Genomic DNA, 20,608 nt, shown 5'->3' with positions numbered 1-20,608 from the left:
TGATAGAAAACTGAGGATGGATCAACAACATTGTAGTTACTCCATGATACTAACCTAAATGACAGAGTGAAAATGAAGCTTGTACAGAATAAAAATATTACAAAACATGCATCCTGTTTGTAATAAGGTACCAAAGTCAAACTGGAATTTTTTTATAGAAATTAACTTTATGCCCCGAATACAATGCGCTGTTTTGGGCAAATCCATCACAACACATTACCGAGTACCACTCTTTTCATGCATTGTGGTGGCTGCATCATGTTATGGGAATGCTTGTCATTGACAAGGACTAGTTTTTTTTTGTGGATAAAAAGAAACAGAATAGAACTAAGCACAGGCAAAATCCTAAAGGAAAACCTGGATCAGTCTGCTTTCCAACAGACATTGGGAGACAAATTCACATTTCAGCAGAACAAAAGCCTAAAACACAAGGCCAAATATACACTGGAGTTGCATACCAACACAACATTGAATGATCTGGAGTGTCCCATATTTCATTTTCAATAAATGAGCAAAAATGTCCAAAAACATGTTTTCACTGTCATTATGGGGCATTATATATATATAGCCATTTCACATCGGTTACATGCTCAGTCAGCAAGTCAACAACATGCTAATTGCCCAAACATGTTTAACAAACAAGTTGACAATGTCGTTCTTCAGTTCGTTTACATTCACAAGAAACAAAGGAATAAAAACAAGAGTGTGGGTAGAGGTCTCAAAATTCATTCAGAACTTTATTTCAGTTACACAGTGGTTTGAAAAGCACTTTTAAGAAATACAGAGTGACCAGCTTTATAATACATGTCGTACTGCATACATGAAACATTCATGCCTAAAAAAAAAGGAAAGAATACTACTGAAACCTTTAAATCTTGACAGGTATAATAAGTTTTGAACATAAGGTACAAAATAGGCCTTTATAACTAACAAGACAATACTACCATAAAGCAATATTAGTGCTTTTAGAATGTTAACGCGAACGTTGAAATAAAAACTGGTAGTAAAAAAGTATGAAGCTACTTTTCTTTCTTTCCTATAAAATTGCTTATTTGCGTTGTCAAGCTGATCAGCTTATACCGAGGTGAACAGCTTGGCTCCACACGGAGGGATCTGCCTTATTAGTGTCAACTTTACCAGTGGAACCATTTTATTCCTATCCCCCAAAACACTGGTAGAAGAATACATGTAAAACCTGACAGAATTGTCTCCCTTATCACCAGTCTCATTATTTACTCTGAACATGTTAGACTTGCAGACAAAACAAGATAAAATAATGCTTAGTGTTTTTTTGTTGCTTGAAGTCTATCAAACTAAAAGACACATTTCAACATTGATATTGAAGCAGAATGTGTGGGTGAGAGTGGGCGGCTACATTACATTATAGGTAAGGCTCTATAGAGATACACTTCTAAATCCTATTTGTGGGCAGCAATACAAAATAATTTACTCTACATTTTATCATCTTGGCTTTCTATTAGATTGTACACTCTAGCTCAATAAATGTGTTAATTACAAAAATTCTGCAAATACATTTAAATAAAAGCAATACCAGATTAAGAGCACCTTATCCCCAAACAACATTTAACAGGTAAATAATTTTTAGAAGCAATGGCACATGAATAATCAATGGTTATTAGCGATGCTTATAAGAATCATAGGATGGTTGTATACCAGACAGGTTATACCATCTATAGTCTTGGAACAGCTCTAAAGCAACTTGTGTCATAAATGATGACATACTATGTTTGTACAAATGCTCAATAAAGTGAATTAATCCTCAGAAATGTCCAGCAGGTACATGAGAGTATTCACTTATAAGTAGGCTGAATGAAACACTGTCTTGACTTCTATACTGGGTATACTGTACTTAAGAGTTAACAATTGCAGACCAAAGGTGTTGTAATGCTAAAGTTGTACTGCCTGGCCTGTCTGTGTTTCTCCAGAGCGAGAGGTTGGTAAACAAGGTACAGGTGATGAGGTGTTAGCAGACGATTGGACTGCAGCCGTATCACCACCTTATCAGTCAGTCAGAGTTGAGGTGGATTTGGACCTCCAAAGTCTAGACAAACAGAACAGCAATTTTGCTTTTGTTCAATCAGCAGTTTTTCTCCCTAGATAGCGTGCTAACCTGCCCTGTGCAGGTCTTAAAGGCATACTTTGGGATTTTGGCAATGACCTTTGTCTACTGCCCCAGAGTCCGATGAACTTGTGGGTACCATTTTTATGTCTGTGTCCAGTATGAAGGAAGTTAGAGGTAGTTTTAGCGATCCATTGCTAACTAGCATTAGCACAATGACTAAAAGTCTATTGTATCTGCTAGCATATTACGCAGATTTCAGGTCATTGCGCTAACGCTAGTTAGCAATTGCGCTAGTTAGCAACTTCCTTCAAACTGCACAGAGACATAAAAATGGTCTCCACAAGTTCATCTGACTCTGGGGAAAATAAAGGGCCTCATTCCCAAAATCCCCAACATGTCACGACAACCCATCTCAAATATGCACGTGTAGCAGAAGACTGGTTGAATTTGTAAAAGTGCTGGACATCGCATTTTTGCATGTACACAAATATGTCATCATATTGTAGACATCATGAAATGTTGAGTAAACAACAAAAGTAGTGAATATCCACGTCAGTAGCTTCTATTACCAATACTCTTGCATAAGAAATACAAATAGAATCAATGATAAGGTTAGGTTTAGCATTAGAGGCAGCGCCCTTCGACAGGAGAGGCAGCGCCCTTCGACAGGAGAGGCAGCGCCCTTCGACAGGAGAGGCAGCGCCCTTCGACAGGAGAGGCAGCGCCCTTCGACAGGAGAGGCAGCGCCCTTCGACAGGAGAGGCAGCGCCCTTCGACAGGAGAGGCAGCCCCCTTCGACAGGAGAGGCAGCCCCCTTCGACAGGAGAGGCAGCCCCCTTCGACAGGAGAGGCAGCCCCCTTCGACAGGAGAGGCAGCCCCCTTCGACAGGAGAGGCAGCCCCCTTCGACAGGAGAGGCAGCCCCCTTCGACAGGAGAGGCAGCCCCCTTCGACAGGAGAGGCAGCCCCCTTCGACAGGAGAGGCAGAGCGTGCCCTAATGAATAGGACCTTGGAGATGGGACTAAGTGGCTCTGACCATATCCCTCAGTCCATATCCCAAGGCCAACACAGGGCAGGGTTGGGATGTGTGCCAATAACCCCAACACAATGATAACAGGAAGAGGCGTTCTCACACAGAAACAGGAAAACAACAGAGAGGGGAGGGGGAGAAGAGTGAGAGATACGAAACGGCATTCTGAGGAGAAAAGCAAAGAATCAGGCTGCTACAGGCTTTCAGCTGAGCTACAACACCAAGGACCTCTCTCAGTACAATGTTTGATTGTTTTATAACAAAGTTTCCATTTTTAAAAGAAGCCACATTGGTAATTCGTTTTTGTTTTTCTGGTGTTAAGACGCAGAGATAGATGGGAGAGCGGTAGCTGGTGATGGGGGGGGGGGGAGTACAGAAGGATTCTCTAGTACAGAAGGATGCGCCTCTCAATGGCCTTGCGGCAGATGGGGCACTCGCTCATGCGGTCGCCACACAGCTGGCAAGTGCCGTGCCCACATATGAAGATCATGTTCTTCAGCCGGTCCAGGCACACCGGACACATGGTCTGGAGAGATACACAAAATAACACTTAGTACTCATCTTAGTGGAGTCATCTCAGTTCTGATATAAACACATTGTATTGGGAAAATGGTTGCTTTGAGACATGGCTATAGATTCCAAAATGGTCTACAGCCTGTCTCAGGGCAAGGAAAAGGTGTCTCATTTCCACACACTATGTTATTAAACATTTTGTTTGTTTTTTTAAACCTGTTTTCGTGGTATCCAATTGGTAGTTATAGTCTTGTCTCATCGCTGCAACTCCTATACAGACTCAGGAGAGGCGAAGGTCGAGAGCCGTGCGTCCACCGAAACACAACCCAACCAAGCCGCACTGCTTCTTCACACAATGCCCACTTAACCCGGAAGCCAGCCACACCAATGTGTCAGAGGAAACACCGTACACCTGGCGACCGTGTCAACATGCACTGCGCCCGGCCCGCCACCGTAGTCGCTAGTGCGCGATGGGAAAAGGACATCCCTGTCGGCCAAACCCTCCCCTAACCCGGACGACGCTGGGCCAAATTATGCGCCACCCCATGGGTCCCCCGGTCTCGGCTGGCTGCGACAGAGCCTGGACTCGAACCCAGAATCTCGGAAGGCCTTTATTAAAAAAATGTATACATATTTTTTTTTACACTAGTTGTTGGAATAATACTGTGAAATTGCTAAAATTATGATAATGCCCTTTTAGTGTAAGAGCTGTTTGAAAATACAGCATTACATTTCTGCCTGTTTTGGTGGGATGGACTCCATGCCGTCCTCCGCACATGACTCCATGCCGTCCTCCGCACATGACTCCATGCCGTCCTCCGCACATGACTCCATGCCGTCCTCCGCACATGACTCCATGCCGTCCTCCGCACATGACTCCATGCCGTCCTCCGCACATGACTCCATGCCGTCCTCCGCACATGACTCCATGCCGTCCTCCGCACATGACTCCATGCCGTCCTCCGCACATGACTCCATGCCGTCTTCAGCACATGACTCCATGCCGTCTTCAGCACATGACTCCATGCCGTCTTCAGCACATGACTCCATGCCGTCTTCAGCACATGACTCCATGCCGTCTTCAGCACATGACTCCATGCCGTCTTCAGCACATGACTCCATGCCGTCTTCAGCACATGACTCCATGCCGTCTTCAGCACATGACTCCATGCCGTCTTCAGCACATGACTCCATGCCGTCCTCAGCACATGACTCCATGCCGTCCTCAGCACATGACTCCATGCCGTCCTCAGCACTTGACTCCATGCCGTCTTCAGCACATGACTCCATGCCGTCTTCAGCACATGACTCCATGCCGTCTTCAGCACATGACTCCATGCCGTCTTCAGCACATGACTCCATGCCGTCTTTAGTACATACCACCATGTTGTCTTTAGTACATACCACCATGTTGTCTTTAGTACATACCACCATGTTGTCTTTAGTACATACCACCATGTTGTCTTTAGTACATACCACCATGTTGTCTTTAGTACATACCACCATGTTGTCTTTAGTACATACCACCATGTTGTCTTTAGTACATACCACCATGCTTACCTGCTCCTTGATGTCCTGCAGTTGCTGCTGCAGTTTCTGAACGTCAGCGTTGACATTGGTGTTGTCTTTGTCTCTCTGCATGGCCGGGATATTTCCGCTGGCTGTAGAAGGGAAACAGGGAAAACACACATAACGTTAAAAAACGAACACCGAGCCGATTTAATGAGAGCGAAAGAGAGTGAGATGCCTTCACTGTAAAGTCTACCTGTTGTATTCTGTGTATGTGATCAATAAAATTGGAATAGATTTTAATGACATGATGCTCTAAAGGCCAAACTAATCAAGCAATCATACAGCCTCGTCTTTGTGGGCTATTCTGGAAAGAGTTCTACACTTTAACCCAGTCCGTTTTTAACAAGCAGCAATTTCAGAGTTAGACACATGTACTTCCTCAGACAGTATTTGGCTAAAATAGGTCTGAGGACTGTGCTTGAGGGCACAACCATTCTGAATGGTGGAAATCAGTATCATTAATCATTTGTATGTGTGTGATTCTGTGTGTTGTGTTGAGGGGTGGGCGAAGGATCGTTGCAAAGGGGGTTTCGGCAGCAGGGCGTAGGTCAAGCAGGGCAGACAGCACTGGGGATTTTTTGGGAGTTTTGAACCAGGGAAGAGGATGAGATACTTACACCAACTTAGCGCCAGATTGTTGGGCTGGAGCAGATCCAGCGAGCCCCCCTGCCATTAGAGCTGAGTTAGAGTTACCTGCTGAGAATAACCAGTCACAGTGTTATAACAGGAGCCCCTGATACAACTCCACAAGGCAAGGCCTGAGGAGGAGCAGTCTACTCACTACTAAAGGACTGTAGACAGAGGAGGACAAGGACAATGAGGTTATTAGATTTAAAACACATGTTAGGTGGGAGGTGGGGGAGAGGAGTCTCTTCTAGGTAGACTGAGCTGCAACCGCATCCTTCAAAGTCTAAAAACCATACACACTAAGTAGTATTACTAGAAGGAAAGGTACCAGGACAAAAGCTGTTTTGTCATCAGTACTCAGCAGGTAACATGACAACTCGTAGTGCACTAGCTACCAGTGGGCTAGAAGAGTGGTCTAGGATGGCACTGGTATCCCTCTCCAAATGTCAAGGGACATAAAGGAATGAGTGTGTGTGTGTGAGATTGACATAATGCACTTTGTATTTGAAGAGATCTCTGTGTGTGTGTGTGTGTGTGGCAAAACACAAAGATCTTTCGACAAGCAAATCTTTGGCAAATCATTATAAAATCAGTGAACTTACAACAGTTTCCCTTTTAACTCAACATAAAATAATAAGGAAAACGAACTAAAGGGAACTGCAGTCATAAGGGTTAGATAACGTGATAAGAGTGTGTACAACTTAAAGACAACACTAGCAATGGTAAACGTAAGCCTTAATACACACTCACACATTCAAATAACCAACACTGTACCGTCACTACTTAGCTAACAGATTGAATGGAGAAATTGGATCGAGCAATGGACTGATGGCGATATTAAAATCAGTTGGCCAAATAGACTTTTAGGAGCCAGCTAAGGGAGAATTAATAGCCGGTTATGGAGGTCAATTTCTTTTAATAAAATTAGTGCATGCTGCTGAAATGTTATAAAACTGACGTGATTGAATTGCATTAAGTTAAAGATCATGCATTATGCATTAATGACCTCAACTAGGGAGGCTTGTTTCCCAGTCTGGGAAAATGACACATTCAACTAAAACACACAAAACAATGACAACATTAACATTCAAATAATGCAGGAGCAAGACAGCTGTGAATCAACAAACCAACACAAACAAACAAAAACAAACAAAAACACAACAAGTTCATCATGGGGGAAACAACAAGATGGACAGTCATGACAACGAGAGAGAAAGGAGGATAAAAGGAAATTAAAAGGGAACGTGTGGAAGATTCACTCACTAAGGTCCTCATCATCATCATCATCATCATCAGCGGCATCACCCTCCATACCTTTCCCTCCACAACAAAGGACAAAGGGCGTGCGGCGTTCCACAACAGCCCGGCACTGTACGCACTTCTTCATGAGGCCGGCACAGTCTGTACGGAGGAAGGGAACACACAGACAGAATGAAAGGTCAGTATGGCCCACTAGAACACATCAAAGGTTCTGGAGAATTGTTGCATTCTTGCAGCGAGGCAGGGTCTTCGGTAGGGCACACCATAGCAAAACATTTTGCAACAGAGAGAAGAGGAAAAAAAAAAGTTCAGTAGGCTACCTCCCCACTTCAAAACGGTTTCTCCCTACTGTGCACGCGCCAGGTGGCATACCGTACGAGGAAGCAACCTTAGCTGGTTTAGTGTACTTACTTTCACAAGCGCACATGTGACCGCAGGGCTCGAAGAGCACGGCAGCCTTCTTGTCAGAACATACGACACACTCCTCGATCTGTATGGAGAGACAAACATCTGATGTCAGTGAAGGGAAAGAGAAGAGAAAGTCATACCTCTAATTGGAGGATGTCTTTACACCCAAAACCAATGGAAAGCATCCATTAATATACTAAGTCATTAGTAACTTCCACAACTTGATACTTCGAGGCACCCCAACAGTTGGCCTAAATCATTCATTGACATCAAAGGGAGACTTGAGCAAAAATGTGAGTGAAAAGCATTCAGATCAGAATACCGGACACAGATAAGTCCTGTACTAAAAAGTTATTTCAATGGAGATTCACCAGTTTTCAGTCCAAGACCAGACTTAATCTTTTTCTGAGAAACCGTCCGTTAATGTTAATATTTAAACCAACGAGGCCGGGTTTGGTACAATACCTTGGTTCTGGACTGGACCTGGTCCTTGCAGATGAGACACTTCTTGACGCGGGAGGAGCAGAGAGAGCAGGTGGCGATGTGTCCGCATGGTCCGAACAGGGTGTCTCTCTTCATGTCAGAACACACCATACACTCCTCCAGGGTCTCACCGTTACTGTTCAGAGACGGGCTGCGAGAGCCCACCTGGCCACTGGAAGACAGGGATAGAGAGAGAGGGATGGGGAGAGAAAAGAGAGTTTGTGAGAAAGAAAAGACAGGACAAATTAAAGGAAGATGGGGAGAAAACAAGTTGAAGCTCACCAGCTGATTCATCTAAAAAGAGTCTAAACCGTGTCCTTTAGTATGGGTTTAGGGGCGGAGGGCTAAACCTGGGGCTAGGGTTTCTTACCTGATCTTCTCCTTGTGGCACTTGGCCAGGGCCTTACAGAGGCTGGGGTCGGGGCAGAGGTCCAGAGGGGACTGGCCCTTCTTGTTGCGCATGGTCAGGTCTGCTCCGTTAGCTGCCAGGAAGCAGGCGATGGACGCTGCACTCTTCTTCTCTGCTCCCTGGGTGCCCAGGCCCATGATCAGCTGTGGAGGACCAACACACAGAGGAGTCAATAACACTTTCTCTCTTTCTGTCTCCCTTTCTCACCCATTCCCCTTCTCTCCCTTTCCCCCTCTCTTTCCCCCTCCCCCCAGCTCCACCAGACAGAGGAGCGCAGAGCAGAGCAGAATACAGTGTAATTGGGACATATGCAGTGTGTTGGGTAGGGCTGGGCTATATATCGAATCAATTTGATTAGCGCGATGTTCCAAATGCCTGTATCGCAAGAATCGGGGTTGTTATTTTTCTTCCTGTTTTTATGAGAGTTCTGTGTCTTTTTGGTCTTGTCTCCTTCTGTGCAACTTCCCAATCAGAGACACAAAGCCCCTCCCCCTGCCACTTACAACAAAAGACAACTTCTTCCTCCCTGACAACAAGCAGTTTAAACTCACCATTTGCATTGGAGGTTTGGTCCAACAGAATCGGTCATATGGACACCGAAATGCTTAGACATTTTACTGTAATAGACTTAATTTTTAAAAATGTATTTTAACTGACTTGCCTAGTTAAATAAAGGTAAGAACAAATTCTTATTTTCAATGATGGCCTAGGAACAGTGGGTTAACTGCCTTGTTCAGGGGCAGAACAACAGATTTGTACCTCGTCAGCTCAGGGATTCGAACTTGCAACCTTTCGGGTACTAGTCCAACGCTCTAACCACTAGGCTACCCTGCCGCCCTTAACGATCCCCTTTTTATGTCTCATCTCCCAAAATGTAGAACAGAGCAGACCCTACTAAAACCAGTATCAATTAACATGATTGTGGAAAATGGATGCTCAGTTTGTCACGCACGGCATTGCGGTAGCCACAGACGTATGTGCTAGCTGTCTAGTCTGTGTTTAATACATGTGTAATGAGCATAAAATAATGCATTTAAATAAGGAATTGGAAACTTGTTCTCATTCTGAGAAATAAGCATCTTGTCCAGGTAGGCCACGTGATTTCAATATGTAAAAGTGAACAGGCTGTTGTTCAAACAGTTGGAGACAGACAGGAAGGTGTATTCATAACAGTTCAACTGTTCTAATGTTAGCAAGTAAATAGATCCACGTTGGCTAGACTTGAAATATAAAGTTAAGTTGGCTACTCACTAGCACGTGGGCTTGGCTTGAGAGATTGTTTCTGAGACCTGTGTTACATTTCTATAATGACCGTTACCAGAAGTTAGTCATTACTGGTGGATGTGCATTGTTCTGGTTAAACAGGGCGTTTTCATAGATAGACCAAAGCTAGATCCGTGATTATTGCAACAACAAAAAGCAGGTTCAACTATTTTGATAAATAATGTATTGTCATGACGTTGCCCTCTTTGGACACTGCGAGCACCATCCCCCGACCTCTATATTTCTGACACCAGGCTCTGTAAGAGCGGTCGTAAATTCCTACGAGGAGACCCTCTCCTCATGGCCACAGTAGAGAGAGAACAAAGGAGTTCTTCCACCTCACAGAACTGGAGAACCGAACGACATTTATGTTCTGGAGAAGGTATAAAAGATCGGTGAAAAATCCAGCTACGAACTGGCCCGTTTGGTACAATTTTGTGAAACTCATGAGAGACAATACCGCCACATTACCATAATCATGTTTATACAATAGCCTCAGCTATGAGACCTACATCTAAATGGTTGTATAAAATGAATGAATAAGGACGGAACTGTTTGTGAAATTGTGTAATGTGATTTTGGACTGTTTAAACCTGTTGGGGCTAGGGGGCAGTATTTTCACGGCCGGATGAAAAACGTACCCAATTTAAACAGGTTACTACTCTGGCCCAGAAAATAGAATATGCATATTATTAGTAGATTTGGATAGAAAACACTCAAGTTTCTAAAACTGTTTGAATGGTGTCTGTGAGTATAACAGAACTCATATGGCAGACAAAAAACCTGAGAAAAATTGAATCAGGAAGCGGGGGAAATTAGAAATGTAGTTTTTCTTTTGAATCCCTTGAAAAACTACAGTGACATAGGATTTACGTTGCACCTCCTAACTCTTCCATTGGCTGTCAACAATCTTTAGGAACTGGTTTTATCCGTCACCTGTTACCGGGCAGAAAATTATGGCTCAGTCAATCACTGGCCAGTCTGAGGACAGGTGTCTTATGACGCGCGTGCACATGACTTCATTGGTTTTTATTTTTCTTCTGGGATGAATACCTATTGCCCGGTTGTAAAATTATAGCAATTTTACGTTAAAAAATACCCTAAAGGATTGATTGTAAACATCGTTTGACGTGTTTCTACAAACGGTAATGGAACTTTGAACATTTCGTCTATGGATTTGCGTCCACGCCACATGGCATTGTAAAGTGTTCTGGATGGTCAACAAAACGGACGTATTTGGACATAAATGATGGACTTTGCAGAACAAATGAACATTTCTTGTGGAAGTGGGTGCACATCCGAGTGCATTCCGCCGAAGATCAGCAAAGGTAAGTAAATATTTCGAACATATTTTTAGAGATTTGTCGACGTCATAGTTATAGGCTAACTGTATAGCTTAGCATTGAAGGCTAAGTTCTGTACTCAGAATATTGAACAATGTGCTTTTTCCGTAAAGTTATTTTGAAATCTGACAAAGTGGTTGCATAAAGGAGTAGATTATCTCTAATTCTTTAAATAATTGTTATAAATTTTGTCAACGTTTATGAGTTCTTCTGTAAATGTATGTGCCTATTCACCGGAAGTTATGGGGAGAAAACATTTTCTGAACGTCACGCGCCAATGTAAAAATTGGGTTTTTGGATATAAATATAAACTTCATCGAACAAAAAATGCATGCATTGTCTAACATGATGTCCTAGGAGTGTCATCTGATGAAGATTGTAAAAGGTTAGTGCTTAATTTTAGCTGTATATCTGGTTTTGTGACGGCTATCCGTGCTTGGAAAATTGCTTCTTTTTTTTGCTAACGTGCTATGCTAAAATAATCTAATGTTTTGCTTTCACCGTAAAGCCTTTTTGAAATCGGACAATGTGTGCAGCACCTTTTTTTTCTGTAAATCCAGAGAAAATGTTCATCTTGGCTTTAAATGCATTTAAAGCACTTATGAGATCAACAACAGTCTTACCTTTGCCTTGCAGTTCAAGTCGTTTAGTTTCCCAGTAATGTCCATCAAAAATGCAAGGTCAAGTGTCCACTCTGTGTCCTCTAGCAGCGAGACGTCTTCGCCTTTGGACTGCTTGAACTCTTTGATTTCACCCAAAAGTGACAAAAAACGAAGTAAAACTCATCCTCTGCTGAGTTCAGCTGACATCTCCAATAGCACCTTGAAAATCCTGTGCTGTTTTGCTTTGGAGCGAATGTTGTTTATGATTTTTACAACGGGAGTCATCACGTGCTCAAAGCCGATCACTTTTGCACATAACGCCTGCTGGTGAATGATGCAGTGGTAATGCAGAAATTTTGGGAAGTCTGGGTCACTTTTACAGTGAGTGATGAAACAGTCGTAAAAAATAATTCCTCCTCCCAATCGTTGTGAAAGTGATACGTTTTCTTCCTTTTTTCTGCCATGTTTTTGAGGCAAGAAACTGCATTCAGCTACCATCTTCGCTGCGCCCGCTAGCTTACTCTCCACGCGCACAATACTGACCTTTGAACTAGAGTAGGTCAGAGTTCACCTAAACTTATCTAAACTCATGTATAATGAAAATATTTTTAAGATATTGTCATTTTTAAATATATATAAATGCAAGTGTGATTAAAAAGAATAGCAACAGAATACAATTAAATTTCAGACGCAGCTCACTAGTGAGTTGTGCTATTTTTAGACCAGGCCTGCGGGCGACTCATGTGGTCCCTGGGGGCGACCTGGTGCCCGCGGGCACCGTGTTGATGACCCCTGCTCTAGAGGTTAATGAAGGAAACTCCAATTCCCTTTGGAGTCTTAAGTAAATCAGAGGACCACCCATGAGCACAGTTATGGTCTGGCGTCATGGGACAGGCCCTTTTCTGCTCTTCCGAATAAAACCCCCACCGAGGTTTTCTATCACCAGACCGAGCTTTCCTCAATTACGAGATGGCTAAAGGTTGGAGACCATGCTTGATAAACTTTTAACCATACCATGTGGTTAAACTCTTAGACTATCGATACCGACAGAATAAGAACAAGTCTTTAATATTAATTACTAGTCTGCAGCTAGGAATTCAGTATCATTGAACGCGAAGACCGACAACCGCCCGAAACATCTGTCCTATAACGACATTAATGAATGTCACTCTGAACTACCCATTCTAACCACGACAGAGAGAGAGAGAGCAGACAAACTCTCCAACAGAAAAACTTTTCAACAGAGATCCCGACGACACACTGAGCGTAAATATATGTATTGATTGCAGTTATTCCCGAATGAGTGAGTGTTCATGTGCAAAGGATTAGCATTTCAATTGTTATAATTATCAACTCTGTAGTGCCTTCTCAGCTGACCCCCACTCCCCTTTTGTCTAACAAGCCGCCATGCCGGCTTAGCCCACTAGGGCACATTCCTCTATCATTTCTTTGAAACGATATCTACTGTTTGTTATGCATTTCTGTGAATTACTTAGTTAGTAAATAAATTATTTGAAGACAATTGATGTATGGATGACTCAGTGAAGACTGGGTTCGTGCAGATAATCAACAATTTACGACGTTTGGAATGAGACTGGCGTGAGGTAAATAATAATTCATTAATTCGAAGACTAATTGATCAGATATTAAAATATCTGAAAGTTATATTAGGAAAATTATGGTGCCCCGACTTCCTAGTTAATTACAGTTACATGATTAATCAGGTTAATTGCGTAATAATAATTACAGAGAGTTATTTGATAAATATGTCTTCAGCTTTAATGATGCCAAAGACACAGCAGTATACTAGTGGGTCTTATGGTTGTGGAAGGCTTCTATTTATTCATCAGATTGTTCCTGACTGGTTGAAATTTGGTGTATTGACCTTTAATTGTGCAACAAAGTTTATTCAGAGAAAACAGATCTATATTGTGAATGACGTTTGAAAAGATGTAGATATGATTTTTAGGCCATATGGCCCAGCCTTAGAGTAGGGCTCTCCCATAGCATCACTTCAGAAAGTTAGAAAGAATATAAGACATTTCAGGATAAATGACTGGGGAGACAGGGGCTTTGAAAATGGCCCAGCCAGCCGAGTGAGGAGCGGTCTTATGTAGAAAGGCACTCAAATGCTCAATCCCCTACAGTATTTTTGGAGGGTTCTAGAGGTACGTGTTAGTTGTTTGTGGAGGGTTCTAGAGGTACGTGTTAGGCGTTTGTGGAGGGTTCTAGAGGTACGTGTTAGGCGTTTGTGGAGGGTTCTAGAGGTACGTGTTAGGCGTTTGTGGAGGGTTCTAGAGGTACGTGTTAGGCGTTTGTGGAGGGTTCTAGAGGTACGTGTTAGGCGTTTAGTGGAGGGTTCTAGAGGTACGTGTTAGGCGTTTGTGGAGGGTTCTAGAGGTACGTGTTAGGTGTTTGTGGAGGGTTCTAGAGGTACGTGTTAGGTGTTTGTGGAGGGTTCTAGAGGTACGTGTTAGGTGTTTGTGGAGGGTTCTAGAGGTACGTGTTAGGCGTTTGTGGAGGGTTCTAGAGGTACGTGTTAGTGGAGGGTTCTAGTGGAGGGTTCTAGAGGTACGTGTTAGTGGAGGGTTCTAGTGGAGGGTTCTAGAGGTACGTGTTAGGTGTTAGTGGAGGGTTCTAGAGGTACGTGTTAGGTGTTTGTGGAGGGTTCTAGAGGTACGTGTTAGGTGTTTGTGGAGGGTCCTAGAGGTACGTGTTAGTGGAGGGTTCTAGTGGAGGGTTCTAGAGGTACGTGTTAGGTGTTTGTGGAGGGTTCTAGAGGTACGTGTTAGGTGTTTGTGGAGGGTTCTAGAGGTACGTGTTAGGTGTTTGTGGAGGGTTCTAGAGGTACGTGTTAGGTGTTTGTGGAGGGTCCTAGAGGTACGTGTTAGTGGAGGGTTCTAGTGGAGGGTTCTAGAGGTACGTGTTAGTGGAGGGTTCTAGTGGAGGGTTCTAGAGGTACGTGTTAGGTGTTTGTGGAGGGTTCTAGAGGTACGTGTTAGGTGTTTGTGGAGGGTTCTAGAGGTACGTGTTAGGTGTTTGTGGAGGGTTCTAGAGGTACGTGTTAGGTGTTTGTGGAGGGTTCTAGAGGTACGTGTTAGGTGTTTGTGGAGGGTTCTAGAGGTACGTGTTAGGTGTTTGTGGAGGGTTCTAGAGGTACGTGTTAGGTGTTTGTGGAGGGTTCTAGAGGTACGTGTTAGGTGTTTGTGGAGGGTTCTAGAGGTACGTGTTAGGTGTTTGTGGAGGGTTCTAGAGGTACGTGTTAGGTGTTTGTGGAGGGTTCTAGAGGTACGTGTTAGGTGTTTGTGGAGGGTTCTAGAGGTACGTGTTAGGTGTTTGTGGAGGGTTCTAGAGGTACGTGTTAGGTGTTTGTGGAGGGTTCTAGAGGTACGTGTTAGGTGTTTGTGGAGGGTTCTAGAGGTACGTGTTAGGTGTTTGTGGAGGGTTCTAGAGGTACGTGTTAGCTGTTTGTGGAGGGTTCTAGAGGTACGTGTTAGTTGTTTGTGGAGGGTTCTAGAGGTATGTGTTTGTGGAGGGTTCTAGAGGTATGTGTTTGTGGAGGGTTCTAGAGGTATGTGTTTGTGGAGGGTTCTAGAGGTATGTGTTAGGTGTTAGTGGAGGGTTCTAGAGGTATGTGTTAGTGGAGGGTTCTAGTGGAGGGTTCTAGAGGTATGTGTTAGTGGAGGGTTCTAGTGGAGGGTTCTAGAGGTACGTGTTAGGTGTTAGTGGAGGGTTCTAGAGGTACGTGTTAGGTGTTTGTGGAGGGTTCTAGAGGTACGTGTTAGGTGTTTGTGGAGGGTTCTAGAGGTACGTGTTAGCTGTTTGTGGAGGGTTCTAGAGGTACGTGTTAGCTGTTTGTGGAGGGTTCTAGAGGTACGTGTTAGTTGTTTGTGGAGGGTTCTAGAGGTATGTGTTTGTGGAGGGTTCTAGAGGTATGTGTTTGTGGAGGGTTCTAGAGGTATGTGTTAGGTGTTAGTGGAGGGTTCTAGAGGTATGTGTTAGTGGAGGGTTCTAGTGGAGGGTTCTAGAGGTATGTGTTAGTGGAGGGTTCTAGTGGAGGGTTCTAGAGGTATGTGTTAGTGGAGGGTTCTAGTGGAGGGTTCTAGAGGTATGTGTTAGGTGTTAGTGGAGGGTTCTAGAGGTATGTGTTAGTGGAGGGTTCTAGAGGTATGTGTTAGTGGAGGGTCCTAGAGGTACGTGTTAGTGGAGGGTTCTAGAGGTATGTGTTTGTTGTTTGTGGAGGGTTCTAGAGGTATGTGTTTGTTGTTTGTGGAGGGTTCTAGAGGTATGTGTTAGTGGAGGGTTCTAGAGGTATGTGTTAGGTGTTAGTGGAGGGTTCTAGAGGTATGTGTTAGTGGAGGGTTCTAGAGGTATGTGTTTGTGGAGGGTTCTAGAGGTATGTGTTTGTGGAGGGTTCTAGAGGTATGTGTTTGTGGAGGGTTCTAGAGGTATGTGTTTGTGGAGGGTTCTAGAGGTATGTGTTTGTGGAGGGTTCTAGAGGTATGTGTTTGTGGAGGGTTCTAGAGGTATGTGTTTGTGGAGGGTTCTAGAGGTATGCGTTTGTGGAGGGTTCTAGAGGTATGTGTTTGTGGAGGGTTCTAGAGGTATGTGTTTGTGGAGGGTTCTAGAGGTATGTGTTTGTGGAGGGTTCTAGAGGTATGTGTTTGTGGAGGGTTCTAGAGGTATGTGTTTGTGGAGGGTTCTAGAGGTATGTGTTTGTGGAGGGTTCTAGAGGTATGTGTTTGTGGAGGGTTCTAGAGGTATGTGTTTGTGGAGGGTTCTAGAGGTATGTGTTTGTGGAGGGTTCTAGAGGTATGTGTTTGTGGAGGGTTCTAGAGGTATGTGTTTGTGGAGGGTTCTAGAGGTATGTGTTTGTGGAGGGTTCTAGAGGTATGTGTTTGTGGAGGGTTCTAGAGGTATGTGTTTGTGGAGGGTTCTAGAGGTATGTGTTTGTGGAGGGTTCTAGAGGTATGTGTTTGTGGAGGGTTCTAGAGGTATGTGTTTGTGGAGGGTTCTAGAGGTATGTGTTTGTGGAGGGTTCTAGAGGTATGTGTTTGTGGAGGGTTCTAGAGGTATGTGTTTGTGGAGGGTTCTAGAGGTTTGTGTTTGTGGAGGGTTCTAGAGGTATGTGTTTGTGGAGGGTTCTAGAGGTATGTGTTTGTGGAGGGTTCTAGAGGTATGTGTTTGTGGAGAGTTCTAGAGGTATGTGTTAGTGGAGGGTTCTAGAGGTATGTGTTAGTGGAGGGTTCTAGAGGTATGTGTTAGGTGTTAGTGGAGGGTTCTAGAGGTATGTGTTAGGTGTTAGTGGAGGGTTCTAGAGGTATGTGTTAGGTGTTAGTGGAGGGTTCTAGAGGTATGTGTTAGGTGTTAGTGGAGGGTTCTAGAGGTATGTGTTAGGTGTTAGTGGAGGGTTCTAGTGGAGGGTTCTAGAGGTATGTGTTAGTGGAGGGTTCTAGTGGAGGGTTCTAGAGGTATGTGTTAGGTGTTAGTGGAGGGTTCTAGAGGTATGTGTTAGTGGAGGGTTCTAGAGGTATGTGTTAGGTGTTAGTGGAGGCTTCTAGAGGTATGTGTTAGGTGTTAGTGGAGGGTTCTAGAGGTATGTGTTAGGTGTTAGTGGAGGGTTCTAGAGGTATGTGTTAGGTGTTAGTGGAGGGTTCTAGAGGTATGTGTTAGTGGAGGGTTCTAGAGGTATGTGTTAGGTGTTAGTGGAGGGTTCTAGTGGAGGGTTCTAGAGGTATGTGTTAGATGTTAGTGGAGGGTTCTAGAGGTATATTAGTTGATTTAGAATGGTTTTAGGAGGTATATGTTAGGTGTATTCTGTACCGTGTTTTTGGAGGGTTCCCAGGGCTCCACCTTGCTCACGTCTTGCATGTCCTGCAGCTGGCGGAGCTGGGACAGCGTGTGGTGACGCAGCGCTTCGTGGAGAGGAGTGTCCCCATCCTTGTCCTGCACGTCCAGCTTTGCCTCTGCTCGCACCAGCAGCTGGAGACAGAGCGGCAGAGAGACACAGGCACACACAGACACAGAGCATTCCAAATTAACATGGTGATAATTTAAAATGAGCATTTATTTGCATAACAGTCCAGTACAATTTTTTTTAAATGATCATCATCCAAATAAGTCTAGCATGGCATCACAGCTAGAGGGCCTGCATATTGACTGTGTTCCTGCACCACTGAAGCTGCACTTCCAAACCACTCCAAAAGATGGCGACGTAACAACCTTTTCCAGATAGGACACCCACTACTCCTCTGACATTTCTCTTCCAGAAAGCGTTCTCCTTTCCTTGGCAGTACGTCACTTTGACCCTAGCGGGTTCATTCTACTGCAGGAGATCCTCCATTTTAATTCAAAATGTGGGTTGTCTTCATCTTCTCACCAGCCTTTAGTGAACCGTCAGGAGTGACGGACAGATGGGGAGATAACTGCAGATAGCATCTTCAGTTAGCTGAAGGAGAGAGGAAGTGAGGAGAGGAGACTGACCCTGACTATCTGTGTGTGCTGTCTCTCCACAGCCAGGTGCAGGGCTGTCTGCTGGTTGACGTTCTGGATGTCCAGGCTGGCACTGCCCTGAGAGGAGGAAAGCGAGGGAACAGATAGAGAAAAGAGAGACGGCGTAGACATTCAAAAAGACCTGTTTGAACTCTGCAGTAGGCTATAACACATTCTGCAATGTACCACCGTGTATTCTGACGTTTCTGGAATGTTACAATAACATCTTCTCTCACGCCGTTGAAATACAGCAGCCTCATTAGCCCATTTCCTGCTCTGCTTGGTGGGACGCTACTTACTACACTATGGCCCTGTTAGATAGAGAGGTCTGCACCAATACGGTCTCAGATATCTCAGATAGGGCGAGCATGATTCTGAGGAAGCAGGTTATAGGCTAACAGTGATTGTGCACCACTAGGGACCCAAAGGATAATATGGATTCAATAAACAATGAAAGCAGTTATTGCTACCCTATACAGGCACAACCCTATACAGCATTATACAATTAAGAATAAGGCCAGCACTTACTGTGTGCGCGCGAGCCAAGATGGAGACACTAGGGCTGCTATGGACCATCTGTATGAAACCAGGGGTGTCAATGGTTAGGTTAATGCGAGCATGTCCTACCTGGTGAACCAGCAGCTCGGCCACCTCTACGTGGTTGTTGAGCGCCGCCAGGTGCAGGGCGGTGTAACCATCATCTTTCTTCTCATCTACGATCCAGGGCCGCGGCAGCTTGGCCAGCAACACACGCATGGCACTGCTCAGAGAGGGAGGAAGAGAGGGACAGAGGGATGACTGGAAGGTGACTGCAGGTGCATGACAACAGGACCCTAGGATGGAAGGAAGGTCATGGCGCAATCAATTAATCAGTGTTGAATATGACTAGGGATGCGTCACACATGGCAGCTGAGCCCCTATCTAGTGCACTAAGTTTGACTAGACTCCTATAGTCAAGGTCAGAATTTATTTGATATGATATAGCATCCCTCAATGCATCTATAGATTCTATATCTAAAAGTCCAATTGCAAGGCATCACTACACTGAGGACAGATAGAGAATGGTGCTGAAACAGCACATTTATTCTGACACATAAATGACTCGCATATTAAATAAACCAAGGGATGGGCTGGGCTAGTAGCATAACCATGGTTTCTATTTATGCTAGTCTGGGAGTAGTAGGTTAATGATACAAGTGTTGAGTGTAATTTTAGAAACCCAGGTAAAAGAAGCAGCACAAAAGCCCCTGTTATGGAGACACAAACCGGTAATAACACCACAGATTGCTGCATTCAGTCAGCTCTCATGAACTGTGTGATATTGTTTAAACAGGGTTGTTTAAGAGTGCTGTGTTGCGAGGCAGCAGCGACTGGTTGTGTTCCTGTTTGAAGGTCATTTGGAAGCTACATGCCTTATAGAGAGATGGCTGCTGCATAGGAAACTGCATGGTATGAGAAGAACGCAAGGAGTACAGTGTCTGACTCTGAACTGGAATAAAACCAATTCACAATCTGCACAGCACTTGCAAAGGACAGCTGACTGACTATGAAGCCACACCAAAATGGGAGAGAGCATGGGAGAGAGAAAAATGATCATGGTAAACTACCTCCTATAGTACATGGGCAGACCGTATTTGAACGTGGGAGGAGGAGAAAGAGGGGTAGAGAGGTAAATGGCGGGAGAGCAAGAGAAAAAAATATATAAAAATAAAGAGTAAGCGTGCAAAAATAGAGCGAGAGAAAAAGAGAGGGAAAGAGAGGTAAAAGGAGAGAGAGCAGTGTAAGGAGAGAGAGGGGGATAGGGGGAGGAGGAAAACATGAATACAACAACCTCCCTGCTGAGCAGACTTGGTCTTCCATCCTGTCCCATCATGGCAACTTCCTCAGCTAGTCAACACTCATCCAATATCTCTGTCTCCTCTCCCCCTGCCCAGCCCTGGGTAAGCAGCCTGGGATAGAGGTGAACAGCCCCTGACCAGTCCAGTGGGTCTCATCCCAACACACACTGCATGTAGTGAGGCAACACTGTAACCTACCTACTACAGTCAACCAGGTCACTTTTGTAAAACATTTTTTTTAAACTAAAAACGGCTATTTCAAGGTTAATGTCTACTGACTTTCTGTGGAGAGACTTAGCTGGCACAATGTAATGGCGTAGCCGTAAGGTGCATCTTTGAACTGCGACAGAAAAGCAGCAGCCAATTTCACAAGGGTTTTGACACTGCTGAAGAGCTCTGACAAGGCACTGGAGCAAGCACACACGCACACAGGAAAAGAGTGCAGTAGTTGCTAGGTAGATATTAGGCACTTATACACATGTAGTAGTGAAAAAAAAAGGGAACGATAGAGAAAGAAAAAAAGGAGAGACGCGCACATTAACGCACGCGCTGGAAGTAGAGAACGCTTTGGGGCTCGGAGCTCGCTGGGGTACTGGCTAGCTGCAGCTCGCTGGGGTACTGGCTAGCTGCAGCTCGCTGGGGTACTGGCTAGCTGCAGCTCGCTGGGGTACTGGCTAGCTGCAGC

The 20,608-nt window shown here is 44.4% G+C and overlaps 1 protein-coding gene and 1 long non-coding RNA gene across 2 annotated transcripts in view; one reads left to right on the top strand and one right to left on the bottom strand.

Moving 5' to 3' along the window:
- Positions 1-710: 710 nt before the first annotated feature.
- Positions 711-20,608, bottom strand: part of LOC106569317 (E3 ubiquitin-protein ligase mib1) — a 101,529-nt gene continuing 81,631 nt past the window's right edge. Inside the window, 11 exon segments of the mRNA XM_045694221.1 lie at positions 711-3,639; positions 5,187-5,287; positions 5,816-5,864; positions 5,866-5,894; positions 7,089-7,226; positions 7,497-7,575; positions 7,959-8,148; positions 8,347-8,528; positions 17,417-17,575; positions 18,077-18,163; positions 18,713-18,845. Coding sequence (XP_045550177.1) covers positions 3,499-3,639; positions 5,187-5,287; positions 5,816-5,864; positions 5,866-5,894; positions 7,089-7,226; positions 7,497-7,575; positions 7,959-8,148; positions 8,347-8,528; positions 17,417-17,575; positions 18,077-18,163; positions 18,713-18,845 — 1,288 coding nt within the window. The 3' untranslated portion in view covers positions 711-3,498.
- Positions 14,221-14,613, top strand: LOC123726685 (uncharacterized). Its single transcript, XR_006758795.1, has 3 exons — positions 14,221-14,302; positions 14,342-14,451; positions 14,563-14,613. It is a non-coding gene; the product is annotated as an uncharacterized lncRNA (long non-coding RNA).

Source organism: Salmo salar, chromosome ssa14 (genome assembly GCF_905237065.1).
Source record: "Salmo salar chromosome ssa14, Ssal_v3.1, whole genome shotgun sequence".
Classification (NCBI taxonomy): domain Eukaryota; kingdom Metazoa; phylum Chordata; class Actinopteri; order Salmoniformes; family Salmonidae; genus Salmo; species Salmo salar.
Note: the sequence above shows the minus strand (reverse complement) of the source record. Positions and strands in the feature narration are given on the sequence as shown.